Consider the following 26823-nt stretch of genomic DNA (forward strand, 5'->3'; position numbering starts at 1 on the left):
TCACGGGGAGGGGACGCCAGTTGCACTGGGCCTGCAGTGGCCAGCCAGGCATGACCAGTCTGCGATACGGCGTCTACGGCAGCGGCGAGGCGGTGCACAGAGCGACTCGACCATGGCGAAAAGCTTCGTCGTAAGACAGTGCAATGTGTTGTCCTTGGCCAACCTTGCGTACTCGCTGAATGTACTTCGCCTCTGGAAGGTGACGTTTTATCATTTTTTCTATTTGGTGATGATAGATGTGATGATGATCTTGTCTATCATGATGGTGTTATATATATATATATATATATATATATATATTATATAGATATATACATACATACATATATATATATACATATATATATATATATTATATATATACATAGCAGAGCATATATATATATATATATATATATATATATATATATCACGTTAATGCACAGCAAATCGATTCAGTTTACCCACTGGCATTTAGCGGTTATTTTGGGTGTGTGCAAACGCAATGTTATAGGCAAGGCTATGCAATATTTGGTCCTGATCTTCCGCAACTAGTCCAACAGAGATATCAGCCGTAATTGGGGATATATGATCATACCTTGAGGTTTAGATATAGTACACAGCACTGAAGCTGTCTATGCAGACACTGAATCAAGGAATCCACGGAGCATAGAAACGCACACCCTGCACCGTTGCGTTGTGTGGAAAGCGTTTCGTGGTACGCAAGAAATCCCAGAAACATTCTGTAACCATCAATAGCTGACGGAACTGCTCTCCATCTAGGTTGCACCGAAAGTCTTGGAAGATGTCGTTATTGATGCGTCAAGGTATAGGCATATGTACCGCAGCTCTCGGTTTCATGGCGTGAAATCCTCGAATTTCCTTAGTGACCCGTGACCCCGCCAACCTTTCTATCTGCAGTAGACATGAAGTCGACATGGAGTCGACGACGGGAAAGGACAGCACAACGTGTAGCTTTTATACTTTCTAAAAGAGCTGGTCCAAGCATTTTAATTGCATCAATTTCTAGGACCAGAGAACACGAAAAGCAGTCCTTGTTATGCGACCCGTGACCTCAACATCGGATCGGGGAGTCCTGAGACGACATAATTTTGCGACGAAAGCTCATCGTGCTCCAATGCTCGACACGGTCGGTCTTGCCCTCTGACGTCACTTGACCTTTAGCGCGGGCCGCTGCCACTGACCACAGGGCCATCCCAGTTAACGGTAAATGGCCATCACCTGAAGCGATTCCAACCCAACCCGAGACGGGCAGATGAATCTGAAGGTAGGTGCTCTCACCAACTGAGCTATGGGAGCGAACTTATGTATGTCGCATACTTTTTCAAATCTCCCAATGAATATGGCACTCCTAGTGACATGATAGTAGTTATTGGGGTTTTACGTCTCAAAGTAAAGATGAGCCGTTTGCGCAAGGCAAGTATAAATGACACCCTTCCAAAAAGTGCATAAAGTGGCAAGTCGAATCGTGTCAAGTACATCATGAGTGGCCCTTACTGCGAGAGATAAACATCAGAAATTTAAGAAAATAATCATTTCCTGGCTCCATGCATTATTTCCCGGTGATATTAGCTGCAACCCTACGAAAGGGAAGATCCAGACCCCTCCGATTGAAACAAATCCATAAAGTTAAGAACGTCCAGGATAAGGTAAATATGTGTCGTTTTTGCACACAATTTTAAAATGCATCCTCTGACCAAATATAACTTATCGTGATGGATAAGCAGGGCCAAATTACTTATCTAAACCCATCTAAGCGATTTCAGCCGAGCGTGCATACCAATGGCATCGCAGCTTTAAGGTGAAAGAAGTACGGTGACCAATCCAGGAGCGGTCATGCCACGTCACGTGATGACCTCACGCGGACAGCCACAAACGACGCCGTTCTGTATAGCTCATGCGGGGTAGGACGACACCTGGCAGTAATGGTGACGGGCTATGCGCTTGGAGCCCTCGCGGGTTTCGACACGTGGTAAACAGCACGCGCCCGAGGAGGCGCCGGCAAGACGGACATCTGTTCACAGCCGCCGCCGTGGTCGTCGCTGGTCGATGAGCGCCGCTGCGCGTTCGCAGATAAGGCGGCAGCAGTGAGTCAGCTGTTTTCCGTTCCATGGGATGCTGCCCCGCACGCTGCGCGATAGCAGGCTACTAAAATGGCAGCGTGACAACACCCTTATGGGAGGAAATTGTTGACAACGGCCTGTGTGGGGTGGTCGCTGAGACGAGTGTGTTTGAAATGAAAATGACAGTAATATGCTATGCCAAGCACGTTGGCGGGGCTTTATTTTTAAATTTGTTTTCAGCTTTTTTAAGGGATGGATTTCTGAAATCAACGTTCACGCCAAACTGTCCTTGTTGCGAGAGCTCTGACCCACCCATTTGGTCGTGAAATATTGTGTCATCGGGAGAATTATTGTTCGGCAAGGTCCGTCCTGCCCTCTGACGTCACCTGGCCTTTAGCGCGGACGCTGTCGCCGTCCGCAGGCCATCTTAATCAAGGGTGAACAGCGAGCGCCTTTATCGATTCGAACCCACACCACCATGGTTGGGATAACTGGGAGGCAGGCGCTCCAACCAGCTAAGACATCGGGACGGGCGATAGTCCAGTGCCACAATTTCCGCCAGACCGCAGGATCCGCTTATACACGCGCCCGCGCGTGCTGCCCGGCGCTGTTCACACGGATGTGCTGCCCGGCGCTGTTCACACGGATGTGCTGGGAGCGCGCTCCCGGCAGCGTCATCCCATAGGTCATGAGACGGAGCGGCCGATGTTCGGTGCCGCCAGACCATGATACACTCGGGACGACACCGGATGCTGATGAGGTGCTGAGGGTGGAGACGACGGGGGGGGGGGGACGCGGAGGAGAGACCACCAGTGAGACGGGAAGCCGCCGGTAAGGAGGAGGGACCACCGGTGAGACGGGAAGCCGCCAGTAAGGCGGAGAAACCACCAGTGAGACGGGATGCCGCCAGTGAGGAGAAGAGACCACCGGTGAGACGGGAAGCCGCCAGTAAGATGAAGAGCCCACCAGTGAGACGGGAAGCCGCCAGTAAGGCGGGAAGACCACCAGTGAGACAGGAAGCCGCCAGTGAGGCGGGGAGACAACCGGTGAGACGGGAAGTCGTCAGTAAGGCGGGGAAACTACCAGTGAGACGGGAAGCCGCCAGTAAGGCGGAGAGACCACCAGTGAGACGGGGAAGCCGTCAGCGAGACGAGGAGGATTTTGCAGAAACAGTGAAATTGTCAATGAAACGGGAAGACGGTAAGTGGACCGAAGACATCATGAGTGAGACTGGCAGATCGTCAGTGGTGTGGGAAATTAGTGAGACCAGGGACATGAAGGCGAGAAGAGCAAGCTATCAGCGAAACGGAAAGACTGACAGCAGAAGTCTTCATGGGTAAGATTCCCTTTTCACTCAGTTGACTTACCACCCATGCAGCCATACCCACGCTGACCTGTTATCCGTTTTTAAAAGCACTACTCCACATTTGCATAAAGCTTTGAATTATGTAGTCATTTTTCACAAATGTTCCCTGCAGTTCACGGTCATGTCATTTTTAGGGCTTTAAATCCAGCTGCTTCTGAGCTTCATGCGCGTGACATTGTACAGCCTATGACATGCGCGCCATGCAAAAATCACCCAGACATGCATGACGTCATAGAACCGTCACGTAAGTACCCCACCCTATTGATTGAGTTGCACTCATTTCTAAGCATTTAATAGCCAACTTGACCATTCACGTTGGCGGTGATGCACCTCTAATTATCCCGACGACAGACGGCAATGGGCCATTTCGCTGCTTGATCATGTCTTGTTCATGCTTGTCTTGCTACATGCCTTGATCATGAACCATGTTTCGTCATGAATATCACAGATATGGGACGACTTCTAGATATAACGGATATGAGGCTAAGAATCGAATAACTTGAGAGTAGCGCCGTAACCAACAATACCAATGCAGATAAGGAAGATAATGTCGCGGGAAAATGGGGTCGCAATGTGGTTAGTGCATCGGACTCCCACAGGGGAGCCTGGGTTCGAATCCTTATTGCGCCATGGCCTCTGAGCACTGATATGGCCGACGTAGTCGCTGGCGCTCCATAAAAGGTGCGACAACGTGTGCCACGTTCTCTTAAAAAAGATCACGGAGGAAATATGCAAGAATGCTACAAGAAAGGATCGTGGCAAACGCACAACTGCCCGTTTTTTTTTAAACGTACACATGCAAATCAATAATGCTACCTTGCGTCACGTTGAAGTACCGCAAGTGAGTCAGCCCATCCACTGCAACGTTACTATGACATGGCAACTCGCAGCGACTCTGACGTCATAAAAACGTTCTATGACGCAATCAAACGATAACGTAACAAGAACAATATTTACCAGGTTGTGAAAGTTATTGATTCGTTTCGGAATGAATTAGTGAACTTGTTTTGTGGTTTTCAAATTATCTAATGAATGAGTAATTCGTGAATTACTAATACATGGAGTAGTGAAATTACCTGAGGGCTTGTAAGTGACACATTTACCGGTATGAATGACATCAGTAAACATTTGCGATTGACACAGCGGCCGGCGTAGGCTCATTTACCAATTACATTGGTCATGATCTTAACCAGTGCGTCACCATAGACCATGCAATTCTCTGTTTCCCAAAGCCAGGTCCCAAAATAGCCGCTATGCTAAACGCCATAGGAGAGAAATGAAAGCCACAGTACAACCATTCGTTGAATTCGCATCATGATAGCCTCATGTTGGCATACATTTTCCGTGAATAGAAGGTGTCAGGTTTTTGTGTCATTTTTTACACAGGAATTTTGACGAATTAATGTATTGCAACGATAGCAGATTACCCACGTCGGAAAAGCAGTCAATGAACGGTATTAATTTAATAGCGGTGAACAAGGAATCTAATGGCATTACTTTCACCAGATCAGCTACTTCAAATCGATTGCTAAGCCATTGAGAAGGGTTTAGAAAAAAACGGCATTATCGATCACATTAGATATTTGGATTTACCGGCGCTTTCATGAATCAAATTGGACGTGTCTGGATTAACAATACGTGGAAAGCACAAAAAGGTGGCATATTCCCTTTAAGACTTATTCGTTTCTGTTTTGAAAAGCACCTCGTTTCATTCACCCAACCAAATTACCGGTGATATATCATCTGCATGGTGATAATGCTTAATCTCGTTCGTTCCATCCCACAAAAGGTGTCTGCTACAATAAAATGATTTCGGCACGGTTTGCATTTGTTTGAAAATAATTACTTGTAAAGGAATTCATGCCCCATGAAGCAGAGTGTCATTTGTATACTGTTGTAATTCTTCGTCAATCAACCCAAAACAGCAACCAATGAAGCATTCATCATCCCAGCCTTTGTGATCCTGACGTGCTATGGGTTTGAGGAACAGTTTTCTGTGTCTACCAGAATCTTGTGTCAATGTAAGCTGCTAGTGATAAGATGTAGCACCGTCACGTACTTTTCACAGAATATGCGAGTTGGGGCCGTTTCGGAATGGTGACGGACTCTGCGGTCTGAGCCCGAGCTTGTCCGGAGCGCGGTGGCTGAACCCGAGCTTGTCCGGAGCATGGCGATTGAACCCGAGCTTGTGCGGGGTGCGGCGGCTCAACCCGAACTTGTCCGGAGCGCGGCGGCTGAACCCGAACTTGTGCGGAGCGCGGCGGCTGAACCCGAACTTGGCCGGAGCGCGGCGGCTGAACCCGAGCTTGTCCGGAGCATAGCGACTGAACCAGAGCTTGGACGAAGAGTGGTGACTGAGCCCGAGCTTGTTCGGAGCATGGCGATTAAACTCGAGCTTAGCCGGAGCGTGGCGACTGAACCAGAGCTTGGCCGGAGCGTGGCGACTGAACCCGAATTTGTCCGGAGCGCGGCGGCTGAACCCGAACTTGGCCGGAGCGCGGCGGCCGAACCCGAGTTTGTCTAGGGCGTTGCGGACAGCTGGATGGGGCTCTGAAGCCATTGCGCGTGGTTCAGTGGGAAAAAGTTTCAGTGTCGAGCGTGGCTTACCAGTACCCTGAATTTGACATATCCGCCGGAGAAGTGACATTATGGTTGGGAACATCGTTTCACCCGTTATCAGTATTTTCAGATTGATTTCAGTTTACAAGGGCGCGTACGCCTGCAGCCGATTACGCATGCTTGTATCTTTAGACACCACCCGCGGTCTTATTTTCCACTTCTCGGATTTTTTTACGCATAAATGCGCAACCCTAATCCTTTGTATAAAGACATATCTGGGAAACAACTGCTCTGCAGCATGCCATAGGTATCTGAGTAGAAATAAGGCATGATGTTGCGTTGACCGAAGTTTGAGTGGAGTGGGTGGCCGTGAGCTGTTCTCTTTTAGTTTCTTGCTGCTTTTAAACTCATGCGTATTAATGCGTCGCGTTGCCTTGCTTAAGTACAATGGCAGTCAGCTCCGATAACGTATATATCTATTTTGGCATGTTGTACAACGGTGAATTATAAATATATCAACATTTTAATATACAATAATGATATGTAATATAATTATATATTATTAGGTGTAATAACTATCTTTTATAATTGTAAGATATGAGTAAAACCACAAGACCGCAATTTACTACGCGGATGTTGTGCAGCGACTTGCGCGACACAATGGAACGGGCTCCCAGTCAGTGCAGTGGTCACCGATACGTCCGGTTCATTAACCATCGCACACCAGACAGCGAGGCCTGCTGCTGAATCACAGTGTGTTCGAGCTGCTGAACACCGTGCCGAGATCGGAGCGCACATCCCGCAAATTGAAGTACCGGGATGAGCCGACCGGCAATCACCATTCACGACGCGTGACGGCTGCCAGGAAAGGCGTGAACGAACTGGCCACGTCCACCAGCATCAGGATGGGATTCAAGGCGGCTTCCGTATGGCCTCCTCGCCACAAACTCTTCGGCGGCGACCATCACGGCCGCCGAAGTGGCCGCACCGGAGGGGCCTCCTATCGCTGGTGGTGATGAGGACGCTGCCGGGCCCGCTGAAGGCAGTGAAGAGCATGGCTGTCACGGAGAGACCCGCAGCTTTCCTCGAGGACGACTCCTCGCAGCTTCCTGCGAGGACGACACCGGCGAGGGCGCTGCTGACCGAGCAGCGAGGTCTGGCGCTCCTGGCGCGGCCCGCCCGAGATGATTCCAAACGTCTCCAGAACAGGTGGTCGGCTACCCAATGATGCCTTGGGGACAGAGTTAAGGAAGAAAAGGAGGACAAGGAAGGAGAGGAAACTGCAGCGCAAAGGCACACCAAGCAAATAATAAAGCAGAGAATGGGCAGGCAGTGAGGATTAAGTGAAGTCAAAAAAGCAAGCGAAGAATTGCTGCAACAAAGCAAGCGAACGGAAAGACAGGGAAAGTAATCCAGAACCTTGTTGAACTACAGTTTGACACGATTCCCAAGTCTATAAAATGTCACGTGTGTGGCACGCTGTACGGGAAATCAGCTGAACGGTGGGTGCAGTGGGACAGCTGTGGCGTGATGTGCCGCGTGGCATCACGGATGCGGCGCCCGAACAGGAAACGGCCATCCAGGCATGTGCCGTTAGTGTGACGGCGCCCGGGCTTTCGTGGTTAATCTCGTCCTGCAAGTTGAAGAGCCTGAGGAAGAAACATCAAGAAGCTGAGAACGCATCTGGTCGAGTTCTTCGAAGAAATGTGTTTTGTGTGTCTTGTGTCTTTCTGCTTGTTAGCTCAACGCAAAAATACGTTCTTAAGACATTGCACTTGTCGTGTCATCGAATCGGCAGACATTGCCAGTGAGCGTGATCGGTGGGAGCCATTGAGCAAGCGAGACAGACAACGATCCGACACTGCCTTCGGCATGCACATGAAGAAACAGCGAAAGGCTGCCTACCTCACCACACGGAATGCAATCATGCATTGGCTTGGATTGGCACTGGTTAGCTAGTATCATTTTCAGTTGGCGATCTGGCGAAACCAAGGGGCTGCCTCAGCGAGATATCTGAACGATTCAATCCGGTTCGGACCAGGTACCACCCGACCTGATAATAATATAATACTGGCTGCTACAGGGGAAGCGGCTGCCCGGTTCGGTGTAGGCTTGGCTGGGCCCAGGTTAAGTCGAGATATCGGGTGATACCTGGGCTATCGCCCAGGTCCAGCGGCTAATGGTATCGTCTAGCATCTTCCTACATCTTCCTTGACTGTCCAGTTTCTACCATCCTGCTGTCCCATGTCTCCCACCTTTGTCTTACAGGATGTTTCGTAAGTTCTTCCTCACCCTCCCACCATTTGTAAAACACTTCATGTTCTTTTTTATTCCAGCCTGGAAGTCCATGTTATCACTTGCAGGGGTACACCTCGCTGACGCATACCTTCAGGGCATCCAACAGATTTTCGATGCGGTTCAGGTCAAGGAAGTTCATAGTAATGTCTTCTTGTCCCAGAGCCAAAAAAAATGGTAGTTTGGCGCCGCTCTTGGGCTCTCTATGCTGTGTGAGCCAGCGCGCCGTCTGGCAGGAATACGTCGGGCGACGTGTCGGGAACCACCTTTCAGTGTTTTGCAGGGTTCGTGTCCGCCTTACGTTTAAAGTTTTAGTGAGACTTATCAAGAACATCCTTGGCATAGATGTCCGGGTTGTCAGCCTGTTTTTGCGGCACCTCTGCATGGTTTTCAAGTCCCATGGCAGTCACTGCCGCCCCATCCCATCGCCTTCTGAGATATCTTTTCACGGCGGCAACGTAGCGTTCCCGCCGTGTTTCACTCAGACACGGTCGCTTTGGTAGGGTTTGAGGGCTGAGTGGGTGTGAGCTCGAAAACATGTTTTCGCTACATATTAATTCTTTGAGGTCGTTCTCGCTCCAATTATTCTCTCATTACGTTGTATTTTGCCCAGTTCCACCCTCCACTACCACTGTTTTCACTCAGCTTTGCCTGTTTGGCCCTTTTGAGTGTCGCGAGGTTTGCATGCTCGAACGATTCATTTACTGGTAAACAGTGGTAACGGACATCGCGTGGCCCTTGCGTGTCAGTTTGGCTGATAGTTTCGCACGCACCGGTCCCTCTTCCGGGCAGCTTCCACATAGCTAATTTTCACTACTCAGCTAGCCTGCAAGTGTCAACCTGGCCGCTTGTCATTGAGAGACTCTTCATGTAAAAGTATTATCCATTTTGTGTTCAATCTAAGGCATGACCGCCCCAGCGCCTCGGCGACAGGTTCCTGATTGACGCCACTATGGGCCGTTGTCATGGACATCGCTCGAGCACCTTCCCGGGAGTATTTTTAATGACACCGACACCGATGTCTGCTGCTCGGCCATGTCTGAAATCTGTGGCCTAATGAAACCTGCATTTTTAATTGTTTACCATTTCGCACATGTCAAGCGAAAAGTCAAAGAAAATGCATGTTTTGTTTGGTTACCTTCGTTACCTGAAGGTGACAAATGTTTAAGCTACAGCATCAAATGTGTAGCTGACAGGGGGGAAAAAAGTTATGAAACACGCTGTAGATTATCCCATTTTCAGCATTTCCTTAAGGCATAATAGCCCCCAGAAATGTCACATCCCATCCCCTCAATATCTTGTAAGAGAAAGACAATTGTCCGGGCTAGCCATGCGCTCACATATCGCCTGTTGCGCTGAACCAAATGCTAGATATTACCCAAAAACTTGAGACCGAGTTTTTGGCCACCTATTTCCACTCTCCTCGATGTGTCACTTGTCGCGACACATTCGCACCTTCTCCCTGCCCATCTGCGAGCCGCCGTCGTTCCGTCCACCGCGTCTGCCGCCCATTATGCACTCCGTGTCGGCCTTACGTTTGGTTGAACATGGTGCGTGTGCTCCCTGGGTAGTCGCCTCTTAGGATTTGATCTGAATGGATGTGGCATTGCTCGCCGTTTGCCTGCTACCCTTGCAGTTCGTCCCGTCTTCCGCGAATCTTCTTCAACACGACTGCGTCGATCTCCGTCATGTGACTGAGTATAGCATTCCACCTGTTTGCATCTTGTTCCCCTGTCAGACCATGAGGAAGACGCGACTTTGGCTTGCTGGCCAGCCAAAGTTCATTTACTAATGACATAAAAATGACACGCTAATTGTAAGCATGATGACATTCTGACCTATAGTTCCTGAAAGTAGCCTGATCAGTGTCACTGTGTGGAATTTAGTACAATCTAAAAGCTTTGTACATTATACTGATAATGGCTGCGATTTACCGATGCATTAAAGCATGCATCACACTGCGTCACAAGCTCTAACACCAATTGTTTGTCGTGGGAACGATGAAGCTCTAGGCCGGCACGGGGGCTCGAACTCACGTCTCTCCGCACATGGTCGTGGGTGAATGCTATACGGCCCTAAGCTGAGCACCGCCCACGGTGACCGAGAAAGACCATAATAATACGGCGTAAGGAAACACTAGTGCTTAAGCTTTTGGCAAATTACCCCCGATAACTTTCACACTACCGGAACGCTTCAAATATGAACCACAGGTGTTATGATAAATTCTTAAGAAGTGCACGCGTTTTTCCTAACACTGATCCTTTCGGCTATTTGGCGCAGCTTTTTACCCAACTATAAGTCGAAGCCTTCTAAAATTGGCTGCGTTACCCGATGACTACTTTGACAAAGAGTAAAGAAATGCAGGGCATTTACAAATCATGGGAGGTCTTCCCAATGCACTGCGATGTACACGAGCACAACTAATTTACTGGCTTAAGAAAGCGAAGGCGTATTTTCATGACGCTTCTACAGAAGGGGACCTCGTCAGCCCGCCTACCTCGAAGGAGGCGGATGCGTCACAATAGCTACAGTCATAACCCACATTCAAAAACGAAATTCTGGCCCTTAAGTGGTGGCATGCTGTCCTTAAGAACATGCATCATGCGACAGCACGAAGGAAATACCGTATGACTGAAATCATCACGTTTAAAATAATTTTTGAGGAGCAAAAAGAACAACATCCTCACGAAGCGTATAAGTTTAAATTCACTCATAACCACGGTCAGGGTGAAAGTTATCGCACGTTAAAGCCCCGCCTATGGCTGTCGTAAATTGTTTGTTGTTGTAAGTATGGAAAACGCAGGAATAAATAGCCTAGATCTGCATCGCGTGATACAAGAATTCACGATTTGATACAAGAAGAAATGCAGAGTGCATTGATTAGTGAGCGAGACTAGACCAATGAAAGTCGCACTTTTTGGGTTATGTCGTAAATTATTCATATTTATGGTGAGGCTTTGTTTGTTTATGGAACATGACAATTAAATGCACCTCACCCTCATACAAAACAATTAAGCGTACGTTGTTGCTGCACGTATAAAGGCACGCACCTTACTAATGCTCAGTGGAATCAGGCAAAGCCTATATATTGACGTTTTCGCTGTGCTGCATGATATTGCTCATTTTAAACCCAAATTTTAGCTTTCTCAAAATTTTACGCGTTTTAAATTTGTTCAAACATTCGTGTATGGTGTCTGCCAGGGGTTTCTGTCACTCAAGACCATCGTTAGAATGCCAGTTTGACTTTGTTTCATGGCTGCATCATGCAAGCCAGCGAGCTACGGTTTTTGGCAGATTTTAAAACTTGGGCATTAGAAGCAACGCAGCATTTTGCACAAGTTCTTAATCAACAAAAGCCAGCTAATTCTGGCCCACGAACCCGGCGAAAAGTCGGCGGATTCTTGCCGGGTCAGCTGTGGCGAGTGGGCGGGCTAAAACGGCGCATCTCAACGCTGTTCGCCACACTTGGAGCACGACTTAAGTTTGGCACCCATCTGCCATTTCGCCTACCCACGAATACCAGAACGGGGAAATTGAGCACGTCAGTCGATAAACGCATGTTTTGTGATCTGACAGCTTCGAAGCGTGAGCTTGTGCTGAGCTGAGCCCCTCGCTCATGGGCCTCCGATCTGGGAACCTTAGACACCACATGCTTTTAACTCAACGAGTACTGTTCTATGTCACGCAGGCTGCCAATTCATGTCAGGGTTACGGCGGTCAATGCTGACATGTAACCTGCGTGCGCGTGCAACATGTTGGACTTGGGATCCCCGAGGCACAGAAGCCACGACCGACAGACTCGAATATTGGAGGACTGGGTGAGCTTCACACAGGGCATTCAGTCCTGCCCACTTATCTTTCCAAATGGCCAAGATGCACTCGCGCCGTACGGGCTGTTTTCTAATCCCATTCGGAGATTGGTGGCGCTACGATCGCGGGCCATAATTGCGATCACCGACCTTATTCCAAGGGCATTTGTTGGCCCCTGGCTCAAAATCGAGAAAGCTGGAACGAAACCTGCTCAGTGCATTAGCGAGGAACATTACTCACATAGATAAGATAGTAGTATAAGCCTTATTCCTCTGAGAAAAAACGAACAGGAGAATGGGGATAAAGTTAGGCCGATATTTTGGCAACATGCCTTTATCGAAACAACAGCAGAAGTCTAACCCACTCAAGTTTAAAATCCATTGCAATGTGTGTGTGTGTGGGGGGGGGGGGGGAGGGGCTGCACCAGGCCTAGCCAGTTGCATGCCGCGTGACTGCACGTGCCCGACACCGGCCTGCTCGTGCCGTCACGTTAGTTGACGCTGGACACTGCCCGGAGCCGTGCGTACGTGAGTCGTGCTCAGGTCCGAGGCCAGCAGGCAGGACCGGGACGGACCGCGTGGCCGGCGGTCGGCCGGACCTGTGTTCGTACGCCCCGTGGTCACCCCAGACAGTCCCTCCGCAGCTGGTGCGGTCGGGAGAGTGTGTCACCACCCACTCGTTTCACAAGCATTCTCTGCGGTCAACTGGGCGGTCACTCATGTGCCGGGTAAGCCCCGCCGGCGCCGACCGGCAGTGGTGACATTACCTGCTATGTCAGCGGTGACATCCGTGAAGCTGACCCCGCCGCCGTCCTCGCGCTGCTCGGCTCCCCCCGGCAGCCGCAGTCCGCGGCCGGCCGGCATCGTCACCCCGTCACAGACACGCGCTCGGCGGCTCGCTCCGCCGCGGCACGACCCCCACCGGCAGCCGTCCCTCCCAGCTACTAACCGCGCGCCGGCGACCGACCGCCGACCCACCACCTACCGGCCGCGAAGGGAAGCCCCCCACCGCGCAGTCGGCCGCCCGCCGGAAGCGAGCAGAGCGTTGGAACCCCGCCGGGTACCGACCGCCAATCCGCCGGGGACGCCTCGCGACGTTACGCCCGGTGCGTTGGTCGAAATCGCGGAGATTTGGCACGTGACTGCGTCGCATTGTCACGCGGGTGCGTTGGTCGGAATTGCGGAGATTTGGCACGTGACTGCAGACATCTGGTTTTAAAGGGCCCCGATCAGCGATGCGAACGCCGGGCCGATAGCGATTTTGCCCTTTCGTAGCGCGACGCCACACTTTGTGATTGGGGGGGGGGGGGGGGGCAGAATTTTTCCAGTGGGTCTCCCGGATGAAGTGATGGTTGTGGTCCCATTAACTATTCCCTTTGGTGGTGGCGGAAACGTCTTGCACTTGTACGGTTGAGGCTTCAGTGGGTTATCCCGCCTGGCCACGGTCCTAGGGTATCTTTCCATTTAGTTGCGGCCGCGACGACGGTGAGCCGTCTTGCCCACCGAGATCGGCTCCAGGTGCACCGTAGCGGTCAGCAGAATCTCCCCCCTGAACAGCAACCAGGCCGGCGATCAGCGCTTGCAGCGGCGCTGCCCGCTCAGACCCCGCTGACTGCAGAGGTGCTGCCCGCTCAGGCTCCACTAACTGCAGAGGGGCTGCCCGCTTAGACCCATTAACTGCGGCGACGCTGCCCGCTCAGACCCACCAACCGCAGCGGCGGTGTCCGCTCAGACCCCACTAACTGCAGAGGCGCTGCCCACTCAGACCCCACTATCTGCAGAGGCGCTGCCCGCTCAGACCCCACTAACTGCAGAGGCGCTGCCCACTCAGACCCCACGAGCTGCAGCGGCGCTGCCCGCTCAGACCCCGCCAACTGCAGACATGCTGCCCGCTCAGACCCCACTATCTGCAGAGGCGCTGCCCACTCAGACCCCACTAACTGCAGAGGCGCTGCCCATTCAGACCCCACGAACTGCAGAGGTGCTGCCCGCCCAGACCCCGCCAACTGCAGGGGTGCTGCCCGCTCAGACCCCACTATCTGCAAAGGCGCTGCCCACTCAGACCCCACTAACTGCAAAGGCGCTGCCCACTCAGACCTCGCTAACGGTGACTACTGTGCGAGCCGAAGCTGGAGCGTCAGCTGGAGGCGGCTGTCAGCCAAGCGACTATAATGATAGGACAGAGGCAAGTACATATATTTCAGCATGCTACATGAACTTAACTAAAGGTAAAATTATATGCTAGAACTGCTTCCACCATTTTCCAGTCTATAATTAGAGGCTGCGTGGCGCCGACCTCACAATAATGAATGTAATTCGAGTTCGATGGTTGTCATATCCCACATTCTTATCAGTTACAGGTAGAAGTTGTCATTGAAACGTATGCTGCATTTAACTGGCAGCGTGCATCGTCGGTCAGCAAAACCATGCACCATATTCCATTAGGAGCTGGTAAGAAATTCCTGGCTCGCCTCGGCCTCAAAGGCACGGCCTCCAAATTATGTACGCGGCACACCACCGACCTTGCCAGTGGGACCGAGCGGCGTGAGTTGAGTCAGAAAATTCACGGATAACAGCGCATGAAAACCTTAACGCAGTGCGCCTCGGAAGTTCGGCCCCTCTCGACATTGGAATGTCAATAAATCGGCATAAGATTATGCCTCTTTTTTGGTGCCGGGTTCATCGCAATTCGAAGACAAATACGATACACGGCCTCCGAAAAGCGTACCTTTAACATGCCGCCACTATGGCTGGTACCTTGTCGAACTGTAGTGCCGGCGGCTGACTTTGGTGGAAGTCGGCTGTTAACAGTTGGGTGGCGCGGCACGGGGTGGGCGTCGCCAGTGACTGAAATCGGCTCACAGCCATCTCCTTGCCTTGAAATGAAGTTCATCTCTGAATTCATACTCTGCAGAAGTGTGCTTGGGGTGGGGAAACCCACGTACGGCGCTTATCATGCCCGCCCCATGCTGGCTAACCATCGGCAGTGCTTTTGGTTCCGTTACCGTCGACAGTCTAGGGTAAGGCTGACGTGGCGACTTGAACATTTCACACTTGACCTGCTGGTCGGAGTCCGGAAGTCACAATTAGACTGTTCGCTGTCTGTTTATTGGTGTCTCACGGAAGATACCTGCGTGCGCACACACAGCATTACCCCTTGGGGTACTCAAAATGGTGAAAAGATCGCTCGTTGTTCACAGGACACCACGGAAAGTCTCTGGTCGGCTTTCATCCAATCACATCAGATGGGCAGACGGCTTTTTCACTTTTACGATCCAACCTGTGTCTGTCACAAACCCCATTACCCATCACGGACACGAAGTAGAAACGCAACGTTTTTTTCAGCCTGACCGAGTGGCACATACACACACTCAGTGTCGTCCCCACCATGTCCCGTCACCTGACCAATCCCTAGAAGCAACCCGTGGATGTGTCCATGGCGTCTGGAAGAGCAGGCGTCTGCCGTTGCCACGGCAACCGTCCCACTTCAGTCGCGCGTCGCCAGTCGCAATCTGCGGAGGAGAACACAGGTTGAAGGGAGTGTTCCACAGTTATATGTGGAACGCTTTATGGAGCTTTGAACTGAAATAGCCATCTTGAAGGTCTTTTGGTGCTGTTCACAACCTTGTCCTTCTTAAGACCTAAGCCCCTCTAGTTTCCGAGCAACAAGCCCGCGAAAGTTGGGAAAGGTATATCGGGGAAAGTACTTCAGTCACCTGGGCATTCATGACGTCATATTAACGTCATTCAAATCCTGCCACTCCATGAGCCATGCGGCGGTCATGGAAAGCAAAATATAGTTTTCGAGGTGTTCATGTCTGGCGTTCGTGAGCACGATTTCACGATATAACGACTGTCAACTAGTTCTCAATCAATTTGTGCAAGGCACGATGATGTAATCAAGCAATGACTCATTGATGAGCACATTTAATAAACGGAGAGTTGTGCTGTCTAGACTAGAATTTTCCTCTTAAAAAGTATACCAATAATTATGAGCGAGCTTGTTTAATATCTGATGCTTGCTTCCATATTTTTTAATGCGACATTCCCTTTAACAAAGATCGGTCTGATGATGATGATCCCGTTCCGATTTCACACTATACGTTGACCAGAATAGCAACCAGCACGCAGCAGATTCGCGGAATAATTGCAATGGGGTCTCCGCATCATGGATGGCATAATCTTTCGGGCTATCGTTGTCGTCTGGTGTACTAGTCTGTGCCCTGGTCTTCTGACTGCGAGTCCAGTGCTCTCCCAACGGAGCCAGCGACTGGCCCTTCCAGGCTAGCCCTGCTGGAAGGACATCAGACTCAAAAGCAGAAGACCCCGGTTTCAATCCAAGCAATTCCAATGAGAATTCGTAGTGAAACGCACATGGCTTAAAGCCAAACATCAACCGGTCCTTCCAAAGACTGCGTAACGCCTGAAGTCCGCCGGGGAGTTAACTGGCCGAAACGTTGCGTGCATACTAACACACCGGTTGGGAGTTGTATCGTGTGAAACGTGATCATATGTGATATGTAATGAATCGCAATAAACAGGAGTTAATTTGAGAGAAAAAACACACTAGACGAGGACGGTATTCCGAACACGTAGTATGGAGTAGTTCAACCCACACATATTGCCCACAGAGCAGCATGCTATGATGCAACGTCCGCCTGGTTTGGGCATGCCGTCATCGCCAGATTACGTTCATATAGCGGCGCTAGAAGGAACTGAGCTGCAGGATAACGTCACAGCGTCTGCAGCGATCAATGGCTGCGGTGTAATCGGCTCAGTTAAACTGGAAAGGAACTCTGGACGACCAAAGTCCCGTGGTTCAAAGGAAGTTGCTGATTCACGACCGGTCCGCTCAGATGTATGGATTATGTTAAGACCCTCACTTTCAGAGAATAAGAATACACCGTGCATTTCATGAGAAAACGCATCGGCAAATAGGTCAACTGAAAACCGAACCCCTTACATCCCGGAGAAGGTTTTCACATCAGTGACCGCCGAGAGGCCACAGGCCACCCGTTTGACGCAACGCAATTGCGTGCGTGAGCACGGGCTCACATGCCAACATACGCATACCGTAGCGAAGAGAATCGTATGCACGCACACGCAGTAATAAACAGAATCTACCCACCAGCTCAGACAGCCAGTGCGGTGACTGCTCTTCGATCGTGCCGACGATTCGTGACAGTAGGCTGCGCCCTTTCTCTAGTTTACCAGCGGCCAGGTGAGCACGACCCGCACGCGCCTGCGGTAGGACGGCAGGCGGCCACAGGCGTCCAAGACACTGCGCGGTCATATGCGACACCAAGTGCTGAGATGCCGTCCAGCAAAGAATCACCCACGTCCCCAGTTCCCGGGACAAATTGTTTTGCGGGAGGCATTCACCAGCTGCTCCAGCGCACCGTTGCGACTAGCGGCCGCAGCCGCGGTAGATTGTCAGCCACACAGAGCCAGGACACATCTCGAAACACGGCGCCGCTGCGCTCCAGCAAGAAGACGGAATTCAGCGAAACAGGCCGACCAAATAAGCTGGCATCGTCTTTGAGGCTTTCCGACGCACTCAGCAGCTGCAGCTACATGGCGTCGCCCGCCTCTCGCCCTGACAGGAAGGGCGGGCACCGCGGGGAATTGAACCTTGTAAGCCGCCATCGCGGTGCACTGGATACAGTACCGGCATGTCCAGATGCGGTTGTCCTTTGTGATCCGAAACACTACGCATTCTCTCCTCCGCGATAGTCCGTCACAAGTTCTTCCGCCGGGATTCCATGGTTCGTGCTCCATTTGTGGCTGCGCGTCTGTGATTATTAGTAGGGTTGTCCGGATTATCGTGCTCCATTTGTGGCTGCGGGTCTGTGATTATTAGTTGGGTTGTCCGGATTATCGTGCCCCATTTGTGGCTGCGGGTCTGTGATTATTAGTTAGGATGTCCGGATTATCGTGCTGCATTTGTGGCTGCAGGTTCGTGATTGTTAGTTAAATTGTCGGGATCATCATGAAGCATTTGATTAGTTAGTTTCAAAGCGATCCCGCTCTTTTTGATTGGTTAAGCCTTCTAGTCCCCTCCCTAGTGCGATCTCGTATACATTTCTCATTGGTTGATCACGTCATTTCCGTGCCACGTGATTGTGTTCCTTTCATTTGGAGGTGGTATATAAGGTGAGTGGTGTGTTTCTAACAGAAGCGTACGGGCACGGGGGCACGAGGCACGCCCCCAAACAAATTTTTGGCACGTATTAATATGTACGTGACTTCCCGACTAGTTGAAAATTCCAGGTAGTCACGTAAAAAAACAAAAAGATCTGGAACATGCGGTGTTGTTTTACGACGCGCTAGCTCGGTTTTCAGTGACGATTTTTCAGTTGTGTCCCCCTCCTCCCCCCCCCCGCACAATGGTGAAATTCTGCGTGCGCCCATCGTTGCCGAGTATATTCAAAAGATGTAGCAGACTCGGAATATTCGAGAACTGTTACTGGTGCTGGTTAAACGTTTGGACGCTGTTACACGGAGTGGGTGTTGGTGAATGAGGTCTGGCAAACGTAATTTTTACAAGCAGAATATTTATATTCGATTGGCCGGCGTCAAGCACTGGCGTGAGCAAGGTCGTTACTAGTCAAACCATTACGCTAACCAGCTCAAACTCTGCTACACGGCTGTACCAGCTGACCCATATCAACGTTGACGTCACGAACCACACCGGTCGTATCGATTGAGCGAGAGACTTTACAACCGGACCGCCACCGACCGCGCCACTGAGCGTAACAAAGGTGCAGACGGCGGGCGACACGAAACCCCGCACCCGGTGCACGCACAGACCGTAGAGCGAGGAGAGCAGCCCTTCATGCAGGCGGTTTCCGCAGTAAGGGCAGGGGACGCATCCCTTGAGTACATACGCGGGCAGGGGACGCACCCCTTGGGTACATATGCGGGCGGGGGACGCATCCCCTTGGGTACATATGCGGGCAGGGGACGCACCCCTTTCGGGTGCGCTCAGCCGTTGTCGTTTGCCGTTCTTACCATTACAGGCAGTGTCATTTCGGTCGTTGGAATTGCGTGGTTGTCACCTGCAGCCCATGTGTGAGTGGCCATTAAGAACGCTCAGATATTCACATTTGGCGACTGTTTTGTTCTCAACGCTATCGTCTTCAGAAAATAGCCAGTCGAAGGTGACGCTGACAGACAACAGCTGATAAGCCCAAGTGCGGAGACCACCCAGTCTTTAATTATGTATGTACAGTTACTGACTCCAGCTGGGTGTTCCGACGAAATCAAGTTCGATTAAACAAACGAAATTGTAGCTTACTTAAGACCAGCCCCATAAAAGCACAACTTTCCACCTTTGAGACAAGCTTTCGGCCTCCGGCCATAAAGTCATTCCAGGGTGGTGCCGTCAGCGCGAATCCGAACAATTCCGGATCCGGACTGATGTTCGATCCTCCATCCAGGGATGTTCAAAAGCAGGCGTGGGCAATTGTAAACCAAACCCTCGCTGGCAGAGTCATCTGGCAAAGCTGTCCCAATTTCAGCCCACTCCTGATATAGGTCATAACACTGTAGCATGGGTGCATGCATTCTGGCAAGTATAACTTTGCCAATTTAATGCTATTTTCTGAAGGCACATATTTGGGCAACTGTATGCTTGCATGCAATGTATAATCTTCATTGCTTACGGGAAAATTCAAACGAAACATCAACTGACCAGGTGAACTGATATAGCTGCCACCGTAGGTATGATGATGATGATTGAAGTCTAAGGGTGCACCGAAGTTTTTTATTTTGCGCCCGCACCACAGATATATAAAGCCAAATAAACACGCTTTTAAAATTTACAGGCGTCGTCTGTAATTATAAGCCAGATGGATGTCAATATCATCCGTCAGTTGCTGCCATATTAATGTCCTGTCATGTTCACGTCGCGTGTGCTCCTGTGGTACCCCGTCGCGTAAGCGCATTGTCAGACGTCGTGGTTGGCGCGGTTACACCAATCGGGGCATTATATATATATATATATATATATATATATATATATATATATATATATATATATATAGCAGCCACAATTTCAGAAAATGCATGGTTCATACATATCACAGTACTATAATCTGCATTTGTAAGTCCTGTCAATCGGAACTTTCTCGACATGATACAGTTGTCCCTAATCCAGTTCATCCCCAAACGAAAAACGCCAGCTGACCATGATCATCCGGTTGGACCCGTGTTCAATCCTAGACCCGGTTTTATCTAATTTGTGTTACCTGGAGCCATCGCATACAATAGTCCAGCATCATGTTAAAAATTGCAGACATTTAATCGCGTGTAAGACACATTTGCAGATCTCAAAATCCGGGAACACGCATTAGGTACTTCCGTTACTATTCTCATCAATAGATGGGATTGCAAGCGGGTGTTAAAATCCTCACTGATGGTGTAGAGAAACAGGTAAATCATCAATGATAAAGAACGCGAGTATCTTATGCGGTGTCATCCGCATCACGCAAAAAAACATCTTCATTACGCCAAACTTTGGCACTTTTTGTATGCAGGTATAGATTTGCGGTGCTCCAACGCTAACGTCTCGTTTGCGGTAGGAAATCAAAGTTTGTATATATATATATATATATATATATATATATATATATATATATATATATATATATACATACATATATGTACGGTTATTTTCAAATCGGACATGGGGTCAGTACTGCTTTTTTATATCTTAGGGGCTGCACCGCGACGATTTTCTGGTCGCACATTGGCCGGTTACACATACAGACATTCGCACGCATACACGCACACGCACGCACGCACGCACGCACGCACACACAGACGCACGCACGCACGCACGCACGCACACACACACACGCGCGCGCGCGCGCACGCACGCACGAAATACACAAGGGACACCTTTCTATTTTCGGAACTCCTGCGGCACTCATCACCGCTGGCTGTCAGAACACCCATTGTAGCATATATGCATAAGGCGGGCTTATCCGCATTTCTTTGGGCCGCTGGATGGGGGGGGGGGGGTTGTTCTGGTGATCTAAAAAGAGACCGGCCCTTGGGATAGAGCACCGAACAGAATGGCTATTCCAGGTCAGGCTAATGGACACTTCATTAGCACCTGCCCAGCACACCAGCGCGCGCGTCACACACTCGCCCACTACACATACACATGCAGACTCCCATTTACGCTTTCGGCCATTCTCGGCGATTCGCTTTAAATGCTTGAATGCAGCGGGGCTTTCCTTTGCCCAATTCCGTCAGGTTTTCCTTGTCTTTTCGAGGGAAAAGCCCCTCGCCACGGGGTTTCCTAAGCACGGCCTCACAGAAACGTGCTGGGTCTCCTCCATGGGTCTGGGAAAACGTTTGTTCTACTTTTCTTTTTCTGTGAGCACATTACGCAGCACGTGTTTGCACCCGGCCGCTGCCTCCCTCTGTTGCGTGGAAGCGGCCTGGCTGCCGTCATTCGCAGCAGCGGCCTCGGAGCCAAAGGCCCGTCTGGTGCTGTGGGCAAACGTCTGCAGCCGACACTGTGGTCATGCCATCCACGTGAACCGAGTATATACGCCTCTCGTGTTTTACTTTACAGCTTCTCTCAGCCGTTTTACTTTACAGCTTCTTTCACTTTCAGTTCGGCCGGGGTTCGCCGAACTGAAATAATTCGCGGGCGATTGCATGCATTGCTGCCGGGCATGATCACCCGGGTTAGCGTCAAATTACCTACCATTTACCCTTACTGCGTCCCGGATGGCATACGCCGGCTTAAACAGAGCCTTTTGCCAGGCTTTCGGCCAAAGAAAGCGATATCCACGAGCGCACTGCCGTGACCGCTGGTTAGTTGTGTTAATCCCGAGACAGGGTGGTCACTTCCCCATTACTCTCATTTTCTGGGTGGGAGCCGGACGAGGAAAAGTAGCGAATTCAGGCATTCGTCGAAAACCTCACGCCTACCATGGCACAGGAATTGGTCAACTGCACCACTCAGGCGGTATTACCACTCTTTGTCATCAGCGTGCATCTGGTCTCATCCATCCGTGCGCGGGCTGCCGTGAGCCACCGCGTGTCCCCAAGCCGCCTGGGCAGCGGGCGCCGGCGACGCGGCGCCCCGGCGGGGGGTCAGCCGCCGCGGCCGCCGACCGGTGGCTGGCGTCCGTCGCCACCGACGTCACGGTAACGACACCGGACGGGCCGTGGCCAGCGTCACGGCCGGGCCGGCGCCGCCGCCGCCGCCGCCGCCGCCGCCGCAGCGACGGCCGGGCCGGCAGTCGACGCCGCCGCCGCCGCCGCCGCCGCCGCGCCGCCCCCGGCCCTGGTTACCGCGCCCACTCTGTCGCAAGGCGCGCTACCGCCGGGTTTGAAAGCGCCCATCCTCGGGCGTAAGTCAGACTCTGCAGTCCACCAGACCACCACACGGAGGAATCAGGCGTGCACAAATTGGGTCCACATCAGCTAAACCCATACTGGGTGTGACATGTCTATTACACGTGTGAAAATACCCTCAGGCACGTTACAGATGCATTAGCTTGGGAAAACAGGGATGGCGATAATGATTTGGGCTTAATCATCCCACAACTCACGAACCTTATGCCAAAATGTCACGACATCCCTCGGCGCCAAGAATATGAAATAATCGCTCAGCCTAGTAAAGCGAGACTCCTCGTCCACGGCTTCTGTGTGAAAAAGACTTACAGTGTTCGGACCAAGATAGCGCATTCGTTGCCAGGCAAGGCTACGGTAATCAAGCAAAACGTAATACGCCACGGGGGGCTCACGTCAGCGAGAGCAGGGGCCGGGCCGGTCATCACCACACAGGTGCCGCACGTGCGAACAACGCAAAGGCATCACACCGTCAGCTCCCTCGCCACACCTAACGCGTCGATGGATGCCGAAGCTCTAGACGCGGCATCGCCGCCCTCAGCTTGTCCGTGCCCAGCAAACCCAGGCCGCGCCGCCACTTCTTCTACGCATGTAACCAAAACGCCTGGCACAGATCCCCGCAGGTAATAGCAGGACGCTTAACGGGTTCCTGGCGGCCTCGTTTCGCTGATGTGTTGGCTAGTTCATTGCAAATTTAAAGAAACAAAAACCGCGGCAGGGCCTCCAGCACATTACGGTTCACTCTCCACACAACAGCAAGCTGTCACCTGCGGTACAATGCACTATATACTCGGATGTGAAGGGTTTTAAAGGACTGCAGATATCCTTTTCGGACTGCAGTTTTCAGAACAAGTCCCCAAGGGAGTCACTCATTGCGGCAAGACATCGTGGATGTCTGCGATACAGCACAGTGACTCCCAAAAAGTTGCGATTGATTTCGAGGTAAACACAGAGGACTTGTATGGCAGAGATCCAGTGACGGCACCAAAGACAAAAGCAAACCCAACACCACCGTTTGTTTCGAGACTGTCAGTGTGCGTATTTGTGTGACCCTGGTACGATGTATATGTTCTACAGCTTAAGCCAAGGGCACTTCGAATGCGCGTCGCGTTTCGGGATGCCGGCAGCGACTGACAGAAGTTTGGCGTCACCAATTCTCGGGGGAGCTTCGCCGGCGTCATACCGCACCTGCTCACACTGCATCACCCAAACGAGCCTTGCATCCCCTCCCCCCTCAAAATGGGAGGAAGCGGGCGGTTCGTTCGCATCCTGCGCAGTCCTGAGTGCGAAGAGAGGATTGCGCCACTTAGCGAGCCTCATGCCCGCCAAGCATTGACCGTCTTAGTGCTAGCGGTGGCTCGTGGGCCTTGAACGGACACTGCGGCTTGTGGCAGGCGACGTCCCCAACACCCATGTCGCGATACGTGGTGCTGAGTGGCGAATAGTGTCAAGTATGCGCTGGTGGATATCCAAACGCAGTCATATAAAAGAAGATGTTCTAAAAGGAAAGCGACACATTGAGTTCCGCTTGGACCGTATAAACAAGCAGAACAGCGATCACAACACCTCATGATTGTCCCATACGACGTTCGTGAAATACATTGGAAGCCATTCAGGGACGTAAAACATCTCTGATGTTTGCAAACGAGCTCCGTATTTTGCATGGAGATGCAGATGAATCCTAAGGAAGCGAATGATCGGCTCCCACAGGACTGTTGATCGGCACCACCGAACATCAGACGGGACACTTCTGGCGACAGTGACAGAAGCCGAGTATCGGAATCCAATGAGCCATGATCCAGATCGCCAGCCGGGTGTACGGCTGAAGCTGAAGCTGACGCTCCATCGTGACGATGGTGGATGATCTACACCGAGTTTAAATCTTCTTCATGAAATGGGCTACTCACATCTTGTGGCAGTGCACTACAGATATCGTGTACTGTGAGAGCAGAGAGCACAACGCTTAGCCGTGTTCCGGGCCTGCTCCCTGTTAATCGTACTCCGAGCGGGAAGGGCGTATTGTCTCCACCCCCCCCCCCCCTCCCCCCCTAGCGCTTGGCCGTGTTCCGGGCCGGCTCCCTGTTAATCGTACTCCGAGCGGGAAGGGCGTATTGCCTCCCCCCCCCTCCCTTTCCCTCCCCCAGCGCTTAGCCGTGTTCCGGGCCGGCTCCCTGTTAATCGTGCTCCGAGCGGGAAGGGCGTATTGTCTCCCCCCTCCCTCTCCCTCCTCCAGCGGTTAGCCGTGTTCCGGGCCGGCTCCCTGTTAATCGTGCTCCGAGCGGGAAGGGCGTAGTCTCCCCCTCCCTCTCCCTCCTCCAGCGCTTAGCCGTGTTCCGGGCCGGCTCCCTGTTAATCGTGCTCCGAGCGGGAAGGGCGTATTGCCCCCCCCCCCCCCCCCCCCCAACCTCCCCCCTCCCAGCGATCACGGAACTACAGGTCTGATTATGAAAAACAAAACGGCATTAAGTCTCTCGACGAGTTTTAGGTTCTTAAAAAATAAAACTGTGCAGAGCTATACGATAGCTATAGACAGAAAACCTTCCTTCATTCGACTCTTTTACGCTTATCAACCAATTTTGACACCACTTGAACAGACTAATAGATGATGACATTTATATTGACAAAATCTTGACGTTTAAAAAGATGATTTTGCAAATTCAGACCCGGGCGGCAAATATGTATCACAAGCAGACGTCCTTATACGGCGCTTAGAAGTTACCATTGCAGCGACAGTCTTCAGATCAGTACGCGCCACAAGCTGGTGTGCGAGCATACTGTGATGTACCACTACATGTGCGAGTATACTGTGATGTACCGCTACTAAAACTCCTCCGCATGCGCCGCTGTCCGTCGTGGCCTCACTGCGGAGGAGTGGGTATCCGTTGAGTGTAAAATGGCTGTCGGACGCCCGTTTCCTCCCGTGCACACAAACAGATGCCGGACCAGACCTGCATGCTGTCTACAGACCCTTGTTGCTGCTTCACATTGGCCAAAACCGGTATCACTTTGTTGATGACGATGATTTAGGGTTTTGGGGCGCATTGGCTGCAGTAGGTCGTGCAGCGCCCATAACTACCATTTCATGCAGAGCCGCAAATCGGGCAAGTGTATCAATCAGGTCACCCTATGAAGCCTTGATGGTCAGGCCTGGTATAATGATGAAAAGATGATTGGGAAATCTACAGCACGAAGAAACACTACCAAACTCGACAACATGCGAACAATCCCCTAAAAAGGGACAAAGCGTGCGACTCTGGACGTTGTGTCCGAAAAACTGCACTCTCGTCGCAGTAAGGTGACGGCAAGCGACGAGCACGCGATGCACCGTCAGCGGGTCAGAGCATCGACCGCAGCATGGTCTGTCGCCAGCCAATAGCAGGTGACGGTGCGTGACATATATGTGACCTATGCGTAACCGGCAAAGGGCAACTTCCTCCCTCCTATTGTTGCGAAAACACGACTGCCATAGTCCAATACGGGGTTTCACTGACTTCAGCTTGTTGGCGCTCAGCGAGGCCCAGTAGAACTGTCATCGCTTCTGCACAAACGACGACACTGCGGGGCACATGTTTTCAGCTGGCAGTGGTGTTGTATGAATGCGTGTCCCTGTCGTAGCGCGATTTGTTGCCGCGTCAGCAAGATCATTTCCGCAGATCCCCACGTGACTTGGGATCCAACACAGTCCGACCGTTTTTCCTGCTCAATCCAGGGAGCTAAGACGCGACTGAATGTCCTGGACCAGTGGATTCGATGAGGAGAAACCACTAACAGCCAGGAGGCTGCTCAAGGAGTCAGAAAAAATCGAATGCAAATTGCTATCTACTTCAATAAAACAGAGAGCTTTGTTGATGGCTATAAGCTCGAAAGTGAAGACAGACGCGTACGCCGGCAGTGTGAATGACCGTGTTGTGGAACCACACACAAAAGCGCACCCTGCACCTACATCCGTCTTCGAACCATGCTTATAAGTCATCACGTATCCGTCAAAGCAGGCTATGTGCTCTAAAGCTGCGTCTTTAAGTTCCGTCACGAGAACGCGTTGCTTTTGCATGCTTGATAGCGAAATATCCACTCTTGGCGATGCTAGCTCCAAAACAGCAGTCTTCATAAGTTTAGGTCTGACGACACGTCTAGGTTGAAGCCGCTCGCGTCTAGAGGTTCTCGCGTTCGTACGCAAAAGGGAGAAGCTTGTGGTGACCGTTGACGTAGAAGCAGCCTTCGTAAGCCACGCGAAAACACTGCTTTGAAGGTAGGATGGTATGGGAACTGCGCCAGCTTGCACGTGTAGCGCAGTCCCAGCATCTGCCTTCGCAATGCTAGTGAGGGCTCGTGAGCCTTCACCCGGAAACCATCGATG

General features: G+C 51.3%; 1 protein-coding gene across 1 annotated transcript; it reads right to left on the reverse strand.

Moving 5' to 3' along the window:
- Positions 1–5491: 5491 nt before the first annotated feature.
- LOC119099992 (salivary glue protein Sgs-3-like) lies at positions 5492–5989 on the reverse strand. The gene has a single exon (XM_037223111.1). The coding sequence runs from the start codon at positions 5987–5989 to the stop codon at positions 5492–5494; it is 498 nt and encodes a 165-aa protein (XP_037079006.1).
- Positions 5990–26823: the final 20834 nt, after the last annotated feature.

This window comes from Pollicipes pollicipes, unplaced genomic scaffold (assembly GCF_011947565.3).
Source record: "Pollicipes pollicipes isolate AB1234 unplaced genomic scaffold, Ppol_2.1 Scaffold_4881;HRSCAF=5763_pilon_pilon_pilon, whole genome shotgun sequence".
NCBI classification, from domain to species: domain Eukaryota; kingdom Metazoa; phylum Arthropoda; class Thecostraca; order Pollicipedomorpha; family Pollicipedidae; genus Pollicipes; species Pollicipes pollicipes.